Source organism: Mustela putorius, unplaced genomic scaffold (genome assembly GCF_011764305.1).
Source record: "Mustela putorius furo isolate JIRA1106 unplaced genomic scaffold, ASM1176430v1.1 tig00003846_pilon_pilon_pilon, whole genome shotgun sequence".
In the NCBI taxonomy this organism is placed as follows: Eukaryota; Metazoa; Chordata; class Mammalia; order Carnivora; family Mustelidae; genus Mustela; species Mustela putorius.
In genome coordinates this window covers 11,844,971-11,868,315 of record NW_025421999.1, presented here as the reverse complement: position 1 = coordinate 11,868,315, position 23,345 = coordinate 11,844,971, and the positions used below count along the sequence as shown (strand labels likewise).

Here is a 23,345-nt window from a genome sequence, read left to right as displayed (position 1 = left end):
AGATTAGAAGAAAAGTAATTTAAAGTTTTACGTAGCCTCACCGTATCTTAGAGGCCTGGTTTCCAGAGCTCTCATCTATTCTACTTCCTTGTCCGGCGGGGGAGGGCTGTGGAGCAGTGTGGTCCAGAGAAGGCTGGAAGAAGGCAAAGGAGCCGCCACAGGCTGGCAGGAGGCTGCGCTGCCTCAGTGAGGGGAGGGGCGGGCCCTGTGTGCACGGAGAGCGCGGTGCGGGAAAGAAACCAGGGGCGCTGGCTACTGACTGAGTGTGAGGACAGTGAGGAAATGGGGTGGGAAGGACGATGTCCAGGGTTCTGGCTTATAAGGCCAGGTGGCTAGATGGCAGATCCATTCCCGGGGGCAGGAAACACAGAAGCATGTGGGCAGCGTTGCCCTGTGGACAGCTCGTCTGATCTTTGAACTTCCAATGTGGGATCGTAGTCGATTTCCTATTTTAATACTCTTTGCTAAGTGTGATGGTAAGAGGGGATGTACCTGCATACGCAGATCATTTTTCTACATGTACCAAATTTACCATACTAGGAATTCTAGGCAGAAGCTATATATAGCCAGATAAATTAAGGTGTTCAGCTCTCTGAGCCTAGCTTGACTGTGTGTGTATGTGTGTGTGTGTGTGTGTGTGTGTATACTGGATTGTGTAAGTTTAATGGTTCACTGAAAAGTTTAACCAGTGAATATTTAGCCCTGGTACTTGGGAGAACAGAGTCCTCTCCTGTTGGCTGCTATGTCTGACTGTCCAGCCAGCCTGGAATTGGACTTCCTGGAATTACCTGCTCTGGGCTCCAAAATTCCTCATTAAAACCTTCCTCCTCCGTCTCCTAGACTGGATTAAATTCCCTATACCCACCTGTTCAATTTCCTGTATTTTCCAGCCCATGATTAATTTCCTTCAAAGGTGGCCTTCTTGATTTGCTCACTAACGCTCTCAATCATAAATTTCTCTCTTCTCATCCTACTTTCTCCCCTCCTCTATTTTTTTTCTGATGCTTCTTTCCTACTCAGTTTCTTTTACTTAGGTGACCTGTTTATCCTCTCTTCCTTCATGTCTTACCCTCTGCCACTCACTCTCTGAACCATTATAAAGCCAACATACCCAAACCCTGATCTCCAGACATATGCCGAAGAGAGTATTTTAGCTTTTTTGGAGAAGGTAACATGATAGTCATTTATGCAAGGAGAGAAACTCTTTAGAGCTCTTGTGGTTATTTAGAAAAAGCAACAAAACTCACCTCTTCTTCTGTGAGAGTTGGGTCCTCTTCCCGGGACTTGTACGACAATGAACTAAATCTCTGTTAAAATAAACACAAACCAAGGGAAGGTATAGTTTGAGGTCAATAATCCATCCTTTCTTTCGCATATGTTGTGACACATCTATCTATAAAAATGTTTTTTAGGGAAGAAATGTTTCTACAAAGAAATATGTCGAGCAACTGAAGATAAACACTTAATAAAAAGTCTGTGTGATGTTGTTCAATACCCAGTAGTATTAAATACCCAGTGCTCTTCCTGATCACTGGTGAATTCAACCCTCCCGTGAGGCCTTAATGCTGCTCCCTGTCATACCACACCTGCTCATACACCCAGTCCCTGCTCTCCTAGCTGTCCACTTCCCACTTTTTCCTCTCTCCCCAAACTCCCAACACCTTCTCACCCATCCTTAATCTTAGCTGGTGACCCTGAGAAAACTGAAGAAATCAGAAGACATGTCCATGAACTTGTACTCACCTGCCCCCATCGCTGCATTCATGAGTTTTCCTTCCTCCCCGTCACCAAAGAACTCTCCAAGCCCCTCTTTAAGGTGACCCCCTCCTCTCATGCAGGAGATCCTGGCCCTCCCCATCTACTCAGGAATATGTGCTCCAGCAAGTCTCCCATTTTGTTTATACCATCAGCTATTCCCTCGCTATGAAATCATTCCCACCACCTGAAACCATGTTGATCTTTCTGTTTCTAAACACAAAACAACCCTTCCTCCAGTTCCATCTATTGCCTCGTCCCTTTATAGCAAAACCTCCTAAAAGAGTTGTCTGAAGAAATTGCTCAAATAATTTTTCTCTTCCTATTCTCTCTCTAAACCCATTTCAGTCAAGTTTCTCCCTCTGACACTCCAAGGACACCAATATCCACCGTGTAACCAATGGGACGGTTAATCCTAGCCCGTATTTCTGATCCACTGCTGTGTTTCCCATAGTGGCCACTCCTCTGTCCCTGCACCTTCTTCACTTGGCTTCCAGGACATTGAGCTTCCCTGTTTTTCTTTCCTATTTTGGTGTCCTCTGCTGGTTCCTTTTCCTTCCCAGGCCTGTGCCCTGGGAACTCTTCTAGATGCCATTGACACTCATTCGATGACCACATTCAGTGTCACAGCTTTAGGAAAAACTTTCTTGCTGAGGACTTCCAAGTGTACAAATGCAGCCCAGGCCCTTTCTCCTCAGGCTGCTCATTCGTCCAGCTGCTCTCCGCTGCTTCCACTCAGGCATCCAGCAGGTGTCCAAAACAGAACATGTCTAGCACTGAATACCCAGTCTTCTCCCAGAACTTGCCTGCCTGTAGTCTTCCTCTTCATTCCAGTTAAGGGTGATTCCATCTTTCCAAAGGCTCAGGCCGAACCTGGGACTCATCATGATTTTTTCTTTCTTTCATTACACGTCTGGTCCACCAGCAGAACTCCTGGCTCTCGTTTAGCGTCTCCCATTACTGCCCTGTTCCATATGGTTTGTGAGAATCCCCACCTGACTGGTCTCCTTTCTCCTACCCTTGACACTTGAATTTGACACTACAGTCGGGGCGATCTTTTCCAAACCTAAGAATAATCCGTTCTTCTGCTCAAGATTTTCTAACGACCCCCTTTTAATTCAGATTTTGAACACAGGCCACACAGGATTGGGCCCTTGGTTACCTTTCTCTCTATCACTCTTCTCCGGCTACACCTGTGCCCTCCTCTTCCCTGGGTGGGCCGTGCAAGCTCCAGCCTCAGCGCCTCGCACTGCCCCTTCCCTGCTCCACCTGCTCTTCCCCGACTTTCCCGTCTCCTTGAACATTTCAATCAGATGCCACTTTCACAGCAGGTGTGCCCTGACCACCTACTCACAGCTGTACTCCCACTCTACTTTCCTCGTCCTCCTTATTCTAATTTTTCCCTGTAAACCTTAAAACCTTCTAAAATACCATATACTTTACTTATGTGTCTATTTATGTCTCTCTCTCCCCACTAAAATGTAAGCTCCACTGGGGCAGGAATTTTTGTTCATTTGTATGTTTTGGTGACCAGTGTATTCTCAGCACCCGGAAGATTGTGTGGCACATAGTTGGTGCTCACTAAAATCTTCTTGTGCATGAATGAAAAAAATGAATGAATATTAAATATTTCAAGTTCCCTGAATTGCTTAAAATTAGGATTGTTTATAATGGAGATGATGAGTTATTCATTCTTGTATTACTGTAGAAAAGTAATCTGATTCCCAGATGGATAGTTTCAGATTCTAATGTGATATCTGGAGAATTGTTTTCCGGTGGTGGTTAGATAATTGACCTTCTTATCTTTCAAGTGCTTTTAAGTAAAAAAGCCTTAATTGCTTCAGGCACAATTTATATGAAGGTCCAAACGTTAGGCTGCATTTTTGCATTTCATGACTAGGTTCATAAACACCTATATTGAGGCTCTCAGCAGCTGATTTCATGGGTAATAGGAAAGTCGAAATGCATTCAGAGAATACTGTGAAGAATGACTTCCGTGGTATGACCTCTATAACCAGAGCCAGGATTCACCTTTTGATCATGAACTCCAGATCCTTTTTAAGGCTACTATTGACTGACCTACTTGTCCTTCCTACCAAAACCTGAGATGAGAGAACCTTGCTTTTTCCTGTGTAGAGAAAAGAAATTATATTGTAGTTGGCTAAGAAGACTGGGCCTAGTTAAATTCCAAGGAGATATTTACAACAGAAGATGTGAATTTCAGGCTGTTGTGGCCTGGTTCGCAGAAAGAGAGAAGGCTTGGCCATTGTTTTATTTATTTATTTATATTTTATTAAAAAAAATTTTTTTTTTTAAGATTTTATTCATTTATTTGACAGACAGAGATCACAAGTAGGCAGAGAGGCAGGTAGAGAGAGGAGGAAGCAGGCTCCCTGCTGAGCAGAGAGAGCCCGATGTGGGACTTGATCCCAGAACCCTGAGATCATGACCTGAGCCGAAGGCAGAGGCTTTAACCCACTGAGCCACCCAGGTGCCCCGGCTCAGCCATTGTTAATACATTTCAGAGCTTTGTTGAATATCTAAACTTAAGAGTTAAGGCTACTATGGAAAGAACCTAGATGTCCATTAACAGATGAATGAATAAAGAGGTGGTGTGTGTATACACACACACACACACACACAAACACACACACAATGGAATACTATGCAGCCATCAAAAACCCGAAATCCATTTGCAATGATGTGGATGGAACTAGAGGGTATTATGCTAAGTGAAGGAAGTCAGTCAGAGAAAGACAATTATCATATGATCTCCCTGATATGAGGAATTTGAGAGGTGAGGCGGGAGGCTGTGGGGGGCGGGGAGGGAAAAAATGAAACAAAATGGGACTGGGGAGGGAGACAAACCATAAGAGATTCTTAATCTCAGGAAACAAACTGAGGGTTGCTAGGGGGTGAAAGGGGTAAGGAGAGGATGGCTGGGTGATGGACACTGGGGATGGTATGTGCTATGGTGAGTGCTGTGAATTGTGTAGACTGATGATTCACAGGCCTGTACCCCTGAAACAATGCATTATATGTTAATAAAAAAAATTTGAATGGATGCCTATGGGAGGAGGGCAGTGAGAGTGGGAATGGTGGATGAAGGGGAAAAAACAAGAAAATAAACATATTTTTCTTAAAAAAAAAAAAAAAAAGTTGTAGGCTACTGTTTTGAAACTGTCCCAAGATAAAATCTACTTGATTCATATAAAAGCACATAGAAGCAGGTACCACCAGTGGCCCCTGTGAGTCTGTCCTCTCCATGTGTATTCCTGTGCTCTAACTTCTGGGGTCCCGGAGGGTAAAGATCACCCTGCTGCTTGAGGCAGCAACGAGCAGAAGGGGTAACTTTGTGGCCAAGAGTCTAGTCTCCATTCAATTCCTGATCTTCAAAATGAAGAAAATAATATTTGGTCCCAGTTAAACATGATGCAAAAACTGGAAAATATCCAAGTTAGGTGCCAACAGAGAAATATTTTACAAGCATGAGTTTTCAGTATTTTACTATTTGGAGGGGGGAATAAGTCAAACACAGCTTACGCTAAAACAGCTTTCATCATTCAGCGAACCTGAAAGTGTTTGTATATATTTCCCAGAACGATGTGCCAGTAAAAGCCCCAGGAGTAGCTCGATGCCTAATCATGACAATAGCACCAGAAAGAAAACCACGGGAGCTCACCTTGTTGGTTTCACTGGTCCCCTCTGCGGCTCCCTCCTCCGCTGTCTTGCTCTCTTCCTTCTCCTGAAGGTTTTCATTCTCATCCAGAAGTTTAACAGGGACAGGTGGTGGGGCCTCCTCTTCCAAGTCACATGAATTTCTGAGAACAGTCTCTGCGTTAACACTCTGTCGACACTTTTTGTTTCTGTCCACGGAGGCATACTCAGCAAAGTCCGCCTCGGGGGCTTGGGGCCCCGGAAGCTCTTTCAAAGCGGAAGTCGACTTTGACCTGCTGCTGTGGCCTTTCCCTGGGTTCACGGCTGCTGCCACCTCCTTTATTTCTTTCACAGTTTCATACAAGCAGTCCTCCACCATATTCTCTTGGGAGGAACTATCCTTGAGCACTTCATACGGCCCTTCCGTCCCCAGGCCCGGGTCCCCGTCCACGCTCCTCGCGTTGAGCATCGTGTCCACTGCGCTGTCAGGAGGAATTCTAGGCAGTTCCCGGCTTTGGTGACACTTTGGCTTCCCCGTGCTGTCCTGGGAGTCCAGCAGATCCGAAGCTGAGGTCTGGACCTCCTCGTAATGTTGCATGCAGGTCAGAGTACTGTCTTCTGAAAGGACTGAAGCGGCAGAAGTATTAAAAACGGAAAAAGACTATGCCTTAAATAATTATTGCAGTGAACTGGGGTAATGCAAAGTCAAGTTAAATCAAGGTGCTTGTTTTTTATTTGACTCTACACTGCAAACTGCAGACGATATGACTGTTGATTTTTCAACCACAGCTGAAACTAGGGCCAGCTATTTTACATCTTTCCAATATAATGTTTAATAAACTGTCTTAGCTATAAATTGGGTTCACACTTTCATTGCTCCTTGGTGGGATTCTTGCAGGCAGTGTGTCTAATGTGACCAGAGGTCTGACTCTGTGAGAGGCTGGGCACCAAAGGTGGGGGGCACACATGGTGGCCGCCTTCCATTTGGAGGGAATAATTGGTAGCCATCCACTTTTCAGTGGTCACTTTTGTTTGGCAGACATGGTGGAAACAGTGGGGTAAAAGGTACCCTCACCCCCAAGTACAAAGGGACGGTACACCCGTGGCTCTTTAAAGGTCTTCCTTCGGGGCGCCTGGGTGGCTCAGTGGGTTAAAGCCTCTGCTTTCGGCTCAGGTCATGATCCCGGGGTCCTGGGATCGAGCCCCGCATCAGGCTCTCTGCTCGGCAGGAAGCCTGCTTCCTCCTCTCTCTCTGCCTGCCTCTCTGCCTATTTGTGATCTTTGTCTGTCAAATAAATAAAAATAAAAAAATCTTTAAAAAAAAAAAAGGTCTTCCTTCTGTCTTGCTGCCCCTTTCCCTACCATTTCCACCCCAAATTAGAAAATCAAATGTGAAATTCTTAGATTTCCACAGATATGCACTGTGTGAAACCATTCAGTCATCCCTCTGTCAAATGCTTTTGAGTGCCTACGACCTGCCAGAGACCGTTAAAGCACATCGTCATCACCATCATATGTCATACATCAACAAAGCCTAGCCCCACTCTTCTGACACTTAACATGGCAGCGAACAAGTTCTTAAAGGACTGTCGCTCCATTTTATAGTCTTTATATAGACGTTTAAAAAGTATAAGTACAGATGTATAAATGTGTACTTAAATATCGATATTCATGCATATATTTCTTATATACTTTTTATATAACATACGGTCCTTACATATTATGTATAGTCCTTATATGCGTGTGTATGTGTGTGTTTATGACTTATGAGTTTTAATCTTTGTTTTTACTGACTAGACCGGGGTTCTGTAAGGCCCCGGGAGCCCGGGCCCGTGTCTAGCACAGTGGTAGGCAATGCGGTGTGTGTACCCCAGCATCACAGAGGTGCAGATGAACGACCCGCTGAGCCTGAGATGGGAGAGCAGCCCGAGTTACCCAGGGGGGCCCAGTGTAATGATGAGGGTCCTTTGAAGTGACAGGAGGCGGGAGAGTTGGAGGGAGATGGGGAGATAGAGGGAAAGGCTAGGAATCAAGAAATGCTGACGGCCTCAAGAAGCTGAAATAGGTAAGGAAATGGATTCACCCCAGAGCCTTCGGGAGGAAATGGAGCTCTGCTGGTACCCTGACTTTGGGTGCTGAGTTAATTCATTTCTGTTGTTCTAAGGCTCTGAGTTTGTGGTAATTGGTTGAAGCAGCAACATGCCACTGTTTCTTCATGCATAAGCTGTAACAAGGGCTATCTTACAGGGAGTAATAATACTATTAATAACAATAATCTTACCGGGATGAGTTAGTATACAAATCTTAGAGCAATGGCACAGAGAAGCCAATGAATCAATATTAGCTTTTCATCCAAATGAGCTTATTTGTGCTGAAACCGGTAGGAATACTAAGAGTGAGCAAGAACACACTGCCTAGTTTTTGAGCTGCATATTCTGAAATGACTCATTTCTCAGGAGACGAGGCCTGCGTGGAAAGCCAGTATCTTTGCGGAACTTACTGTCACCATTGGTGAGTATCCCGTTCTGCTCGCTGCTGGCAGGCGCGTCTGTGGCCAGGCTAGTAACCGAACGGCTGAACATCTCCTTATCCGAAGGCTGCAAAGCAAACACCACATGGATCAGACCTTAGGCAGAGGACAGTCGCCATGGCTTTTCCTCCAAATTAAAACAGCAACAACAGAAACCCAGATCCACTCAAACTTAAGTGCTACCTAGCAGATCTGAGCTGCTCAGCTGAACTCGCCACACTGGGAATGCTCTGCAGCTATCAGGCGCTCACGGCTATTGCACCAGCTCAGGCACGGACCACATCCATCAGGGTGTGGAGCTTACTAGACAGAGTGGTCCTGGACTCTTCAGCACCTTGGGAATCTTCCAAGACCATCTGCAGAGCTTTCTGCCCAGTGCTCTACAAGTGGGCTACAGGTGGGACCTAAGGGATCAATCCCTTTAGCTCAAGGTGAAAAGGGGACCAAGACTCCCGTGCTGGTCAGCAGGGACTCTGCAGACAGCAGGCTCATCGCTGTGCCACAGGGGCTGCGAGATGCTGTTCTTAGCAGAAACGTGCCCTCTGAAGGAAAGATGGGAAGAGACTGCAGCCTGGCGGAAGGGGATAACGTCGCTGATGTCTGCCAAGTCTCTGCATCAGGGTTCACAAGAACACCGTATGTTAAAGAGCAGGTCTGCAAATCTTTCTTGTTGTCACGGGAGTCAGGATGCCTGGAGGGAAGAACGGCACTGACCGTTTTCCTGCCGGGCTCGAATGTGGGGATATTACATGGAATGAGATGCGGCAGCCGGAATCACTGCTAATGGGACCTGTTCCCACATCCTACTCGCAGAAGACACAGCATGTGTGGCCCAGGAGGCCACAGCTGGGTCATGTTCCGGGAGTCCACATGGAAACTTCTTATAAAAGCAGCCCCAGAAGCTTGGCCAGTTGGCTTCATAAATTCTCGGACTTCTTACTGGGGACCAAATAATAATAATAATAATAGCAAACAGCTCACACTGTGTCATGGACCCTTCCTGCGAGTCTGCTGCTCCTGAGTGAAGAGTGCCCCGAACTTGGGTTCTCATAGCAGACTCTCATAGCACAGAAGGGTCCCGCCTGGACAGGAGTCAGAGGGGTGGTGGAGGGGGAAGGCCCCCATTCTGGCTCCTAACAGCATCCCAACCCATCTCTGCTGAAGTAGCATAATGGGTTCTAGCCACCACGTCTAATCTCAGCTTCCACGACAGACATCCTGCAGGGGAGCCCGGAGTGAGCCTCCCTCTCTCTCGGTAGCCCCAGGTGCAGACTCCAGGGCACCCTGTGCCTCGGACTGTTTGAAACTAGGATTTAGCTGTGGCTGCTCTAGGGCTCAGGGGGGAGCCGGGATGTAGAAGAGCTGGGATTGGGGTCGGGGTGGGTGGTGGTGGTGAAGCTGTCCGCAGGGGCTTCTTTGGGCTAAATGGCGAGTCTGCAAGTTGAACAAGATTTAGAAGCTGAGAGAGAAGCTCCTACAGGGAGCCGGGTGGACAAGCAATATGCGTGAGCTGGCACACCACTGCCCCTGTGCACATGTGCACTCCTGAGCTCTTTCTCTCATGCACACCCGTGTGAGAAGAGGCTGTGGGGTTGTGAAGGCTGTGGTGCGTGAGCATCTCCGTCTTCCTTTCACCTGCCTGCCACCATCTTCCCTCACACCCAGGGCTGCTCTTGACCTGGGGTGGATGAGCAGGCACTGGGGGTCTATCACGGGGGCGCTCAGGCGGGAGCATCCAGCAGAACCACACGGTGGGGGGCTTGCTAACAGTTCCCTGGGCCCCGCGCCAGCAGCACAGGCCACTCCCTGAGAACTGCTGCTCGGGAAGGACACAGGATGGACAGGCCCTCCCCCCTGAGCCCCAGAAGAGCCACCACTAAATCCTAGCCTCAAATAGTCCTGAGGCATGGGGACTCCTGCCCTAACCTCACCTGGCACCTGGCACTGAGGAGCAGAGGGGGTGGCAGAGAAGCTCGGCTCCTGGGACCTGCATGTGGGAGGAGCAATAGTAGGGCCCGCCCTACCCCCAACACCGCCAGAGCAGCAGTCTGTGGGAACAGAGGCATGGGGTGCAGCTGAGAAATGGGTTGACAGATGGGAAAAGGGTAAAGGGTCCTGGGTGCTGAGAACCCAGGACAGCAGTGGGTGTGGTATGTGTGCCCAGAGAAGGAAGCTAGGAAACCCCAGGGGCTTCCAGCTGCTGGGGATACAAGAGTCCTGCCCCTCTGTAGGGCGGGGAGACCAGTAGTGAGAACCGTCCTGGGGAAGCTCTGCCCCTGTCTGCCTGCTCCATGTTCACACCCTCTCCCCCAAAGCAGTTTTTCCCTGATCTTGAGAAATCCAGGGATTGGAAACACTTCTGTTTTCACACTGCCATGGGCTCAAGCAAGACGGATGCCATCAGCCCTGCCAGTATGGGGGTGGCCCGGTCCCCAGCTGCTAGAGTGGCTCAGTCAGGTGAGGGCATGACCCTGAGTGGAGAGAACATGGCAGGACCAGGAGGCTCACCCTGCTCCTCACCAGGGGGGATCTGAGGGGCTTGACCAGGCCCCATAAGAAAGGAGGAGGGCGGAAACCCATCTGGGCCATATACAGGATGAGGTCATGTTGGAGTCCTTCTAATGGGGAAGCTTGCACAGAAACATGCAGAGCGGAGAGACCACATGGAGAGACACGGGGAGAGCAGCACATGACAGCGACGGCACCGAGGAGTGGCAAAGACCGCCCGCAAACTGCCAAAGCTACAGAACGGCCTGGAACACGTTCACCCTCCAAGCTCTCTGAAGAACCAGCCCGTGGACACCTTGATCACCAGTTTTAGCCTCCAGGACTCCAAGACAGTCCATGTGTTACTTAAGCCCCAGAGGCTGTGGTCCTTTGTTACACAGACGCAGCAAACGGGTACGAGGCTGGAGCTGGGCAGAGGCAGCCCTGCGGTCGCAGGTAGGCTGGCGCTCTCGAAGGCTCTCTCTGGCAGCAGCACGAGTGCATCCATTTTAGAAACTCTCCCAGCCAATCTGGCTAATTGCACAGGCCTCTAGCCACGCTGAGTAAGAATCCTACAGAGAGAGGGTACTGCCTAGGCAGCCAGCAAACTCTGGCTGGGTTCTCTCCCTCAGTTTCCTTCAGCTTGGCAGCTCATGGGCACAGTGCTCAGATAAGCGGCTGAGGTATTAAAGCACACACAGACATGTGCACATGGGCTCACCACGTTCATCAGGTTCTCATGGTCCCCACTCTGCTGCCTCGGCTTCTTCTCTCTGAAATGGAAAAACCAAACATTGCTGTAATGTCAAACATGCCATCTAACATCAAACATACACTCCCCTTTCTATCCTAATATTTATCAACATTTAAATCTCTCTTTAAGATCCTGGTTTATTTTGCCAAGGAAGCAAAATCTGGACAGGGACTCCATCACTCCTTTGCAGGCATCAGGGTCTGAGGGGGGGTCAAGTCTCAGCATGAGACTGGTCATCTCTCTGGGTCTCCCTCTTCTCCCAGATTAGAAAATACAAGTTTACAACAGGAGGACTAGGCACGTTCATATCTAGAATACTATAAATGATTGTACTTTTTTTTTTTTTAAACAAAATCCAGACAGTTCTCTACTCTTCATTTGTCTTAACTCAGGATCTTTGCTAAGTTGACTGCACACTGCCATGGGACTGGAAAAATAATGAAAGAAAATACAAATTTTGGCACGTCGGGAAGGATACATGCTATCGGGATGAGTCATATGTACTTCCAGTCTATGGAAAAGTCCATCGAATAAAAATAGAATTTATTTTTACTCAGGACAGTTTAAAGAAAGCCATCAGTACTAGAGACTACATTCCCCCCATATGTACAGGGCAACAGTGACACCTAGTGGGACTGTAAATAATTACAGACAGGTCCTCCCACGTCCAGGGGAGCAAACTCTTCTGTAGGCCACGTTCCTGATCGGACTCAGACCAAACTGTAGAGCCCCAGGTCCAAACTGGGCAGGGATTAGGAGGCTACTTGGTTCAGAGAATCAGACTTCCCCCCTCTTGACAGAGACCTCAGGGTCTCTCCTGAAGTCACTCGGAGGAGTGTTTGGCAGAGGGCTGGCTGGTCTATACCTATCCACGCGGAGGCTGTCAACATCCTAACAGTGTCTGAGCACCTGGGAAATCACTCCCCATTAGAAAGAACTTTACTCCTAAACAAAGATCTCTTTTGGGAGAATACAGACATTTTATATGAGGGAGACATGGAGAGGTGGAGGAGAAGAAGCTTAATTCTGAAAAAAAAAAAAAAGACAAGATGATTATTTCTCATAACAGTTCATCTCTCCCATAGGAAAATTAATCTGTTTCTTAAGAAACAGTAGTTCTAGATTACCAATCTTTAATAAAATGATCCTTTCAAATCATGTAACAGCAATAATTCTCAGTAACTCTCAAGGGGCAGCAAAAAAAGTACCTTTAAGACACATCAGTCTTAAGATTTTCAAATGTGCATAGATGGCAAAAGACAGCATACAGTTTAACAAGGATGTGCTCAGAAGAGGGGCAAGAATTTCATTCTGGGAAGTTTCATACATGAGGCTTCTTCCAGTTGCTCCTCAGCAAAATCAGATACAGATTTTCATTCAACCTCAAAAAAACGTCCTGGGATGCTCTGCAGCAGAGAGGTCAATTTTAACACAGGGATTTCTGTGAATGCTTGTGGAGTGGGATTCCTACATGCTTTTCAGGTGTAGAATCTTCTGGGTACAGGGAACGGATTATTTTAGGGGTCCACTGGATACCCCTTGGCTCTCACCTGTCACAACTGGAGCACAGAAAAATCAGGAAGCCGATGAGGAAGAAAGCAGCAACAGCGGCCAAACTGCCCCACAGGACGACCTGCACTTGCCCACTGCTCAGCACGCTCCCCGGGGGGCCCATGGTGGGCGCGCGAAGTGGCACACGCTGATGGAGTCTGTCAGTCCTTCAGACGGGGAACATAGGCATGGGGTGCTTCGTCTTCCTGCAGAGAGAATGGTGTGTTCTGAAAACAACTTCTCACTGAAGTGACAGAGTCTTGTAATGCATACGTGTCGGGAGAGAGGCTTTGAGCAGAGTCAGGGAGGGGTGTGCGGGACGTGCTGGGTCTCTGGTGTCAGGGCCTTTGTTGCCCTCACCTAAAAACGTACAGTGGGGATGCACAAGCGCCCAGCACAATGGATGGCTTACTATTTTGAATATGTTGGGGGACAGATTCTTAAGGTCTTCAAATCAAATGAGATCACATGAATTCCATAGCAAACAAATGCTTATTTGGATTTTTTTCTCCCAGAGCAGTGGAAATCATTTATTACAGCTTTCAAAAAACACAGTTCACACCCTCCCCACCTATCTCCCTAGTTCTCAAAGCTACCACTCTTGGAGAAGGTTGAAGGCTGGTGCAGTTAATGAAGGAGAATGTCTTTATATTGACCCCAGAACAGTTATCTGTTGTGACTGTGACTGTCCTCAGGGCCAGCTTTCACTGAGCTGCTGTGAGCGCTTCATAAGCACATTTTCCAACGAACAGATGAAAGCATGTGCTAAGAACACATCACCAGAAGTACATAAGACTTCTTTATAAAAACTACAAATTAAGCACAAAAGCTGTACCTAGTACGTTTCAGTACCTGGCCTGGCCTGGAATTTGTGCTAAACACTTTCCTTGTTTACTGCTACTGGCCTGTGAAGAATGCCCAGCTCATCCCCATTTTTCAGGCAAGAAAGTTGAATGGCAGAGACATTGAGTAAGTTCTCACAGGACGGCACAGACGCGGAGTGGCAGGGTAAGGATGGGAGTCCAGCCATTGCGGACTCTAGAACTGTCGTCTTAGCCCCTAGAGGAAGCGCCCTCTCAGCGGGGGCGACTGCGTGCTCCCTGTGAAGGCTGTGAGCCTTCTCAATGAAAATGGTCACATGAGTATTGTGGAATATGTTCAGTTACAGATTTTGAAAAATAGAGCAGTATATTAAAAACTAATGATTATCCTGGGAGATACAGGCTTCCAGTTATGGAATGAATAAATCACGGGAATAAAAGTCACAGCATAGGGAATACAGTCTGGTACTGTAACAGCGTTGTGTGCTGCTAGATGGGAGCTACACTTGTGTGAGGAGAGCATGACCTATAGAGAACTGAATCACTATCTTATAAACCTGACACTCATGTAACATTGGCTGTCAACTAGACTCAAATTTTTAAAAAATTAATAGTCCTCTCTTGTCAGAAAGGCCTTGCTTAAAGAACATTTGCTTTGGCTCAATTCTAGAATATTCTAACTTAAAAGGAACCACCTTCAATTTAATCTCAAATTTCAAGAATAAACAAATTATCTTAATCAGAACTGAAAAAATGATTTTTCCTTGCAAAAGACGACCCATATTTACATTGTCATTTGCTTCAGTGAAAGAGCTGTGAGTACATTCTGGGAGCGCCATGCCGTGTGCCTCAAGCCAGCACTTGGCTGGCTTAGTGCCAAGCAGGAGTGCCCCTTGAAAGGGCTTGGAGAATAAAAGCCATTTTGGCAAAGGCAGTTCAATTGGCCCAAATTTTCTCCAAGTGAACACATACATTTATTTGAATACTCAAGATCGAAGAATAATAAAAAGCTGGAGAAAAAGAAACTTTGACCTACAATGTATGCAGAGTGCATTTTAGATGAAGTCCATGTTTTCCTTGGGGCCCTGAATCAACATGAACACTTCCTAATGCTCTGTAAATATATAAACGTACAACTTCCTGCGTAATACAGAGCGTCTTTCTTCCTGCGCTGGTTATATATTATGCCTGTAAACAATACACGCATACAGTAATGGATGGTCAAATTGCTTCTGTATGTTTGCCCCTGGACAGCTATAACTGAATGAAAATAACCACCGCTTTGCTTCTGGTTTGTTGAAGCAATGAATAATTCACTTTAAATTTAGACGACAAATTGGCACCACAACCAGTTACTAAAATATATTCAAGCAAGCACATAAATCATGGTGACCTATGAATATATATGAAATAAATTTTTACATACAGGCCCAAAGCACGACACATTTTAGGAAACACAAACAAGAGAGCTCTGTTGCGCAGCGTTTGCGCGTTCCCTCCTTCCTTCACTCATTCGCTCATACAACAGATTTAATCAGTGTCTATTTATAACGTGCCAGATTCCTAGAAAATATTTTGCTCTGTGAATTATTCAAAAGCCAGATATCTATCCAGCAAGCCAGTGTGGAATCTGTAGGACCTTTCTCCCTTTCTGCACACGTGGTCTCTCTCAACAGGAAAGGTGGGGAGAATACAACGAAGTTAGGTGGGGTGCCCAGCCTATCAGAGCGGTGTAGGGAGACGAGGAGAGCGGATTATTACGAGCTACTGAAAAAAAGATGTGACTCAGAGAAAATGTGTCAAGGCTCCTGGCTCACTCCCCTTCAACTAAAATTTGTTGAAAAGCTACTAAAAGCGTTACTTTGTTCCCGGACAAGGATCTCACAAGGAAAAGCATGACCATCAGTGCGTTTCTGAGCTGTATTCCCGAAGGACAAGGGTTCCTGTGGTTTGGGCAGCTTCTGCCTGTTAGAAGCCTCAGAGTGAAACTCCACGGGAGGACCAGGTCACAGCAGTGGTGGCAGCGCAGCAAGGGTGGCCCCCCTTTTAGGGGCCTGGTGGGAGAGCAGGGGTTTGCACACACCTGACCTCTGGACCCTTGCAGCAGACCTGGGGTGTGTGGGGGTGTTTCCTATTGTACAGCAAGGCTGTGTCGCTGATGTTATTCTCTCTTGGTCTCTTCCTTTGTCGGGACTTCGGGTTCCGAATTCTCTGGCCCATTCCCCCTCTGGTCATCGCCTTCCATATTGGGGTCTTATCTACAATTAAGCCAGGACTGTAAGTCCAGATGGAACCCCACCATGTGTCCGGATGCTCATATCACTTCCATGTTCTTTTTCTTGCTGGGAATGAGAGTACAGGCCTAGTGTGGATGGTCCAGGCAGTGCAGCCGCCTCTCCTCCCAAGACTAGATTCAGGCGCTGGTTTCATGGAGGTTAAAAGCACTGCTCAGGGGCCAATTTAGTGTGCTTTAAACTGGGGGGCGGGGGGGGGGGGAATTTGTGACGCTCCCTCTGCCTGGAAGGCTTCTATCACGATTAGCTATAGCGGGATAGAATAAGAGGACAAGAGGCCCAGTGTTTGGGAAGCAAAAAGTCACCCTGAAAAGGAAGGGCTCCTGCCACAATGACGACGTTTGCCAGCTTATACACTGTGCCTTTTTCCCAGACAAGTTCCTTGTGGAAAAGAGAATCAAAGGCTCCAAAGCCTGTGATATGTTCCTGAGGACCATCGTATTTTCCTTCTATATCAGGGATGGTATTCTGAGTATCCAGAATTAATCTGTAGCAGTAGGACAATTTGGACACCATGAACAATTTGGGGCAATCTCTCATGTTTTCACGGAGTCATTTAAGCCTCTTTCTTTCAGTCCTGTTCTTACCTGACTCAATAAGATTGCATTCAACTGTGGAATATAAGTTCTTGGAAGTTTGAAAAATATTTGTCAGACCACATGGGTAAACATTCTAAGTATTCTATGAGTTACTCAACATAGGGAAAGGGAACACCATTCATTGTACCCCAGCAAACATTTATGTCGGCACCCATACGCCCTACTGGGATGAGCTGAAGGTCATCGTATTCATGAAAGACTAACAGTTGCATATCATTTATTTTTGTTTTAGAATAGACCTCATTACTGCTGCACTGGAGTACACTCACAGCTGGGAGTGTCACTTAATACAAATGTGTGATATTGTAAAGTCGGCAATGGTCCGATCCTCCCATCCCAATTTTATATCATTCAGACTACTGTGAGGACTTGTCATTTCGCTCTGAGGAAGGTCAGTACTTGAGGTTACAGAACTTCTGCTGGGGCTTCTCTGAAAAGATCCGGAAAGCTAGTCTTAATAAGTATTTTGCACAAAATTATTTTGCTCCACCATCTCTCATCCTCTTATATCCTTTCATGTTCTTAATATGGGATTCCATCAGGAAAAAACCATAGCCTTTCACTTTAAAAGCAGGTGCCACCGTCAACCACAAGGTGGCGGTATAATCCTAGTCTCAGCCCAGTCATCAGCCCCTTCAAGGAAAGACTGCTGTTTGCGCCTTGTGCTAGGTGTTTCATCTTCATTAGCCCAGACTATCAGCCACCTAAATCGATTCCAACAGGAAAGAAAACAACAACAACAACAACTACAACAAATCCAGATGAAATTAGTGACAAGGGACGACCAAATGACAGCTACTTGGTTTTCTGACTCTCTTAACAGGCAGGTGCTCTGATCACAGCAGACCGTGTAAGTAACAGTTTGGTGCAGTTGGGATGGCCAGTGAGATCAGCGACAGAAGCAGACACTTTGATTCCTCTGAAGCAGGCGAGGTTGGTAATGATAGTCATTATTACCATTTTATAGCTGTCCTAGTCAACTCATAATTAAGCATGATAGAAACCACCTTCGCTCATGACCCCTCACTGATAGACAAAATGAGGGAAGTCAGGACACAACCCCATGGGAATTCCTCCTTCCCGGTCATGACCAGGTGTGGGAACCATGAGATAAAATGACACATTATGAGTCACAGATTAGCCAGACAAATTTAACAATAGCCGAGGAGCCAATTTCTCTGCTGGGCTCCTGTCCTGTGAGGTGTATGGGCAGATGCCCAGGCTAAGGCTAAATTAACCCCTCGATACGATTCTCGAGTCCCCTGAAAGAGTTTTAAGCGCATGTATTTAAACTCAGGTAGATTTCTGTTCAGATTAGAGAGACTCTGATCTAGGCAAGCTGCTGTGCTCCAGATGCGCGTGAGCCAGGTCTGCGGTGAGCACGGGGAGCCAAACCAGTGTTGGTCGTCCATCTTGCTAAGGCACAAAGGTTCTCTGCCAAATAAGGTCGTCACAAAGATGTCCCTATTTCTCTTTTTTCCTGAGTTGGGGAAAATATATCCAAAGAGCAGAAGGTGGTGAAGAACTCCAAGGTAAGAGTTTTCTTGTTGATAGTTTCTCGAACTGTAAATTTTAAAGCACCACCATGGAGCAATGACTTGACATTTCTTCCTCTGCAGCTCAAGAGAAGCACAGCACCTGTGCGCGTAACACAAAGGAAGCTGGAAATCCTGAAGGTCACAAACTGACCCTGTTATCAAGGGTTGCTGCTGAAGGCAGAACAAGCCAGGCATTCATTCTCAGAGCAAGTTATAAATCCTGAAGGCCATCTGTCAGTGTAACCTGATTACTTTTCGTAGTACCAAATGTATTGATCCACATAGGAAACGTGAAAGCTGATCCTTTCCAGGGGAGGGGTCTGTGTGGCTCTCTCTTGTCTTCAAAACGTTAAACTCACGTGACAGAAGTAATATAGTTTATTGCTTATGAAAGCCCCATCACCATTTTTGGTTTTTTGTCTTTAGTAAAGCCAAGGGGTAAGAGGCTGATGGGTAAGGAGTAACTTCTAAGGTTGCTTTTGCTCGTATCCTGACCTGAAGACCAATTCTTAAGGTTCATGTAATTTTTAAAGACATATATATATACATATATATTTAGAGCAGGCGAGTGGGGAAGAGGGAGAAGACTCAAGCAGACTCCACACTGAGTGCAAGGCCCAACGAGGGGCTCTATCACACAGCCCAAGACCATGACCTGAACTGTAATCAACAGATGCTCAATGGACTGAGCCACCCAGGCCCCCTCATTTTTTATTTTTAATGGTAAATCTCAAGAGAGAGGGGGAGGGGGAAGAGGGAGATACTAATAGATTCTTGGAGACCAGGTGAGGTACATAGTAAAAGGGCTTCATTTTGTGTGAGTCTAAACGGGAAGTGTGCACCTGGGCTTTACGGTCTATCTCCTATGCCCTTGCTCTTCTGCATTAAATTCAAAGTTCCCTGGGAGCAGGCAGGATGTGTCCACTTCATTTCTCCCCTCTCCTCAGCATCAACATAAACTGGAAAATAGAAACCAATCAAGAAATTTTTTTTACTGAATGCTTATTTCTGTAGGAAAGATGAGGAATAAAATTCCCAAGCAAACTCTAAAAATGAAGTTTAATGATTTATAAGGAAGAGAAGAAGAATAGAGATGCGCACATCAAGCAAATAATTAAAAAATAAGCCAAGTACGTCTTAAGGCTAAACCTTAACACAAACCAAACCTTAAACACCACCACCCGGCTTCTCTGCACTGTCGCCGAAGCAGCTGAACGTCTCTCGGGAAAAGGCACAGCAGGGGACACGTCGGTGCCTGTGCACATGGATCCTTGCGGCCTCTCAGCACTGGTGGCCCCACTACGCCCCTGAGCTCAGCGTTCCTCTGACCCCTTCTCAGCAAGGGCCTTTCATGCCTTCCTCTGTCTTCCCTCCCTCAAAAGGCATTGGGGCTTCCATGTCTCATGGGAAAGAGGAGCCTTAACTATTCTTGGCTCGCCTCACGTTTTTTCATCTGATGAAAGCCTAACCATGCTTCAGATCTCAGTTGAAGTGTCACTTCCTTGGAGCCACTTTCCAGACGCTGCAATTCAGCCCCCACTCTACACACACACACGCAGGCACATGCCAGTTTAGGCCTGTTTTGTAAAAGCTTATAAAGCTTTTTGCTTCATTGGCATTACTCAAAACTGAAATGATGAAGCTCTTCGCTGTCTCCTCCATTGGCCAAAGGTCAAAAGTGGGCGCTGAGAACAGACCTATCTGGTTCACAGCTATAGCCCTAGTGAGCGGCACACAGTAGGCCCTTAATAAATAATCTGAATGAATTAACAGTCGAATGAACTAAAAGAGCAGAGGAGAAAAAGAGGTGGTGAATGTTGACCAGGCCTTCAGAGATGGGAAGGGTGAGAAGAAGCTGCTCTTTCTCAGTCTTTTCAGATGGTGTTGAAATTCCGCAGGGACTCAAGGAATTCCAAAAGTCTGCTTGTCGGCCTCCCTGATAGATTTCCATGGTACTGCCTGCCTCCCTCCTGTGATCATCTTGCTCTACCCAGGCCCTGAAGAGCCCTCAAAGGCTTGAAATCAAAAAGACTGAAAAAGCCCAAGTGAGTGTGTGCTCACTCTCCAGTGAGTACATGGGACTGGACTAACATGCAGGAGAGTGACAGGTCCAGTCACTCTCCCGCATGTTACATTTCTTCCTCCTTATGGTGTTCTGGTGGAGGCAAGGAGACTGAGACTCGGAGGTTAAGTACCGTGTCAAGGGTCACACAGCTAAAGGTTTCCTGACTCGGTGTCCCCGGCTCTTTCCACTGTAGCGTGACCCCCAGCGGCGTGTCCTCAGGGGGCGGGCAGTGGCCAGCCCCACGCTGTTCACCATCCCCAGCCTTCACCATCCCCAGCCGTCTGCCTGTTTGGGATGTGGGAGCCTTGCCCTTCTTCCTGGCCCTTTTAACTTCCCTCTATCGTGACTTGCTCTTAGCACCAGAGGTTAGAATGCTCAGTCTCTTCTGGCTTGCTCCCTGCTCATTCCCAGCCATGCTTCAGCACGTGCTCTCCTTCCAGGGGACCTAGAGGACCCCATGAGGGCTTGGTGTTTACCCAAGGGTCAGCTCCCTGAGACCAGGTCTTGACAGCCCCGCTTTCTTAAGCACTGTTTGCCCTGTTTTTATTTGGCTTCTCAGGTAGAGTGATTCAGCCAGTTTCTTTTCCATAATAGTAAAAGGTGTGACCAATAACAACTTAATGTTTCTTTGCTGGCAGGTTCCGAAATTTACTGCTTGACCTAAATGCCTCTCAAATCCTCCATTCATGGCTGATGGTATCTAAATGATCAGGTATGTTTTAACAGCTGGCTGGACTGGGGGTGGACAGCTAATTACAAATGCTCCAGTATCCTTCACATGCCAATTAGCTTCTACCAAGCCCTCCCCCGAAAGGCAGGCGCTATCTCATCGAGACTGCACATCAAAGGGCGCTTCTTCTGGGAAAGGTCAACTCTCAGGATGGGAGAGGCAGACTCGAAGGCGATGGCAATCTGAGTGGCGTGCCCGAGGAATCCCACTGGAGCACTGGTTTCACCGAGAGCTGGGGCAGAGTTCGGGCAAGCAGTCTGGCATCCCTGCCACACCTCCCAATGTGGTTCTACACCCTCACGTGAGGGCGGGGGGCGTCAGAGTTCGTGTTCCCCCGGGTGCCGGCGAGAACGTGGCTCCGCTTGGCCTCCAGGACCTGGTATGCCACGGCCATTTTCGTTCTCTTCTTGACTGTTTTTAAAACACTATGAATTATTTATGTCATAGAATCAGCAGACAAAATCCTTTTTATTGACTCCAAAAAAACACAATCAAAATCTTCAAAAAATATCCCTACGAGTTACTTGCTGCTGTTACTGGGAACCCCTCGGGGCTGGGACTAGTTAGAGTAGAATAAGTCCGAACTTGTATTTGAAAGCACAGGTTCTCCGGGTTCATCCTCAGGGCCTTCTGCCAGGAACCGGGTACTCAAGGGCTCTAGAAGATTCCCAAGTGCCTTGCAGAGAAGTGGCAGGGCAAGAGTTTCTGCAGAGCGGAACTTCTCACAGTGGGGGCCTGGACCAGAAGCCTCATCGTCTTCCGGGAACTCGTTAAAAATGTAGAAATCCGGGCTTGCCCGAGGCCTGTGAATCAGTCAGGGTGGGGCCAACAATCTCTCTCTCTTCTTTAAGATTTTATTTTAGAGAGAGAGAACGCAAGTGGGGGAGGGAGAGGGACAAGCAGCCTCTGCACGAGCACAGAACCCATGTGGGGCTTCATCTCATGACCCTGAGATCTTGATCCAAGCCAAAATCAAGAGTCAAATGCTCAATGACTGCTCTAAAACAGACTTTAATATATCTACAGATCATCTGGGGATCTTGTTACGGTGCAGATTCTGAATTCTGTGTTTCTCACTGGTTCCCAGGTGAGGTCTAGGCTGCTGGCCTGAGGACAGCATTTGGAGTAATACTAGGATACATGATCTCCTTCCTTCCAAATGGGGCTGAAGGGTCATCCAGATCCCTGGGGCAGCTTGGTCTTCATTTCATTCAAGATTATGTGAAGATGAGGCCAGAGCCCTGTGTCACAGGACTTTCTTAATTCCCATAGAAGTACTCCAGGGAAAGGCAGCTCTGTACCAATCCAGAGACCCATGAAATGCCAGTGAGCAGATGTCACTGTGTTCGTTAACATAACATGTTCAACCAAGTCCAAACTTCATGCGCCTCAGTTCCTCCTGAAAAATGAATTCATTTATAAGGTTTCTTTCCAGCTCCGAGACTCTGTCATTTTATGAAAGTAGCCAGAAATCCCTTGGGTCTAAAATAAAAACTCAGGGCTTTCCACCCAATGGGAAATGTAGACCCAGCAAGAACACGAAATTCTCAGTGTGATCAATAGTTTCAACTCCCCAGAAAGCACAGTCTTAGTAATTCCCAGGAAAACCTGACAAGGCCGCAGTAGTTACAGGAACATCAGGAAGAAAAATCACAGGCAGCCTTTTCAGTCAGTGCCCAAGCCAGGAACCGGTCCCAATGGCCTCTGCCGTCATCAACTCCACTGCCAGCGAGCCCACTGCTGAACACTGGCGGCGCGGCTGACTTACAAGTCTGTTTTTTTCATCAACATCTAGCTGGCATATTTACCCATTTATAATTCATATTTATAACAGCCTTTAAGTAAAACGCAAAGACAAAACAAAAAATATGCAGATGGGCACACACCTGTCACAGAGAGAGAAAATGCTGCTGCTGGAAGCTTCTGAGGCTTTTTAAAGGCATATGCTCAAACCTAGGAAGATCTTACAGAGAAAGCAAGTCTGGAAGGGATCTACCTAATTTCTAACCTCAGTATTTGATAAGCCTGAAGAGGTTCTAAATGTAATAAAACATTCTGGAGAAGTTCTCTGTTTCCATTATTAAAGACGGTCAGCTCTTTGGGCTGGTTTCATTAGTTTCTAGGCTAATATCTCTGATATTTCTTACTCTTTAACACAAAGGCACAAAGTGTATTCTACTCTTTGACACTCTGTAATTCATCAAAAAAAAAAAAAATTGTTCAATACCTACTATGTCCCCAGCACGGTTTCATCTTCTTGAAAATGAAATGACACAGGTCTGAGGCAATTTAATTGCAAAATTCAATATGCGGGAGGAGAAAAATGTCTCGAATCAAGTTCCTAATACAGAGCTATATTTTGATCAAAGATTGTAAAAAGCCCATTGTTGAGTTCCAGGCACGTGAAATCAGAAAGAAACAAAAAGCCGCAAGCCTTTTCACTTCTACCATGTTGCATCAGTCACAGTAACTGCAGCTTGATTCCATTCAGCTTGGTGGAAGAGGCACCGTGGCACTGACACAGCCACCGTGCCCTTGGACTGATGTTGTTTCAGGCTGGGAAC

At 46.8% G+C, this 23,345-nt stretch overlaps 1 protein-coding gene across 7 annotated transcripts in view; it reads right to left on the bottom strand.

Annotated features, from left to right (window-relative positions):
• Window positions 1-23,345, bottom strand: part of PAG1 (phosphoprotein membrane anchor with glycosphingolipid microdomains 1) — a 135,389-nt gene that overhangs the window by 8,256 nt on the left and 103,788 nt on the right. For 5 of the 7 annotated variants that reach the window (XR_006601506.1, XM_045063167.1, XM_045063166.1 and 2 more), the window contains 6 exons: window positions 12,734-12,940; window positions 12,162-12,209; window positions 11,151-11,202; window positions 7,913-8,009; window positions 5,438-6,039; window positions 1,248-1,307 (listed from right to left, as the gene is read on the bottom strand). Coding sequence is in view for 6 of the 7 variants with exons in the window: in XM_045063167.1 (XP_044919102.1) it covers window positions 1,248-1,307; window positions 5,438-6,039; window positions 7,913-8,009; window positions 11,151-11,202; window positions 12,162-12,209; window positions 12,734-12,858 (984 nt within the window). In the remaining variant the exon portion in view is untranslated. The remainder of the gene's footprint in view (window positions 1-1,247; window positions 1,308-5,437; window positions 6,040-7,912; window positions 8,010-11,150; window positions 11,203-12,161; window positions 12,210-12,733; window positions 12,941-23,345) is intronic. The other 2 variants (XM_045063170.1, XM_045063172.1) reach the window with 2 other exon arrangements.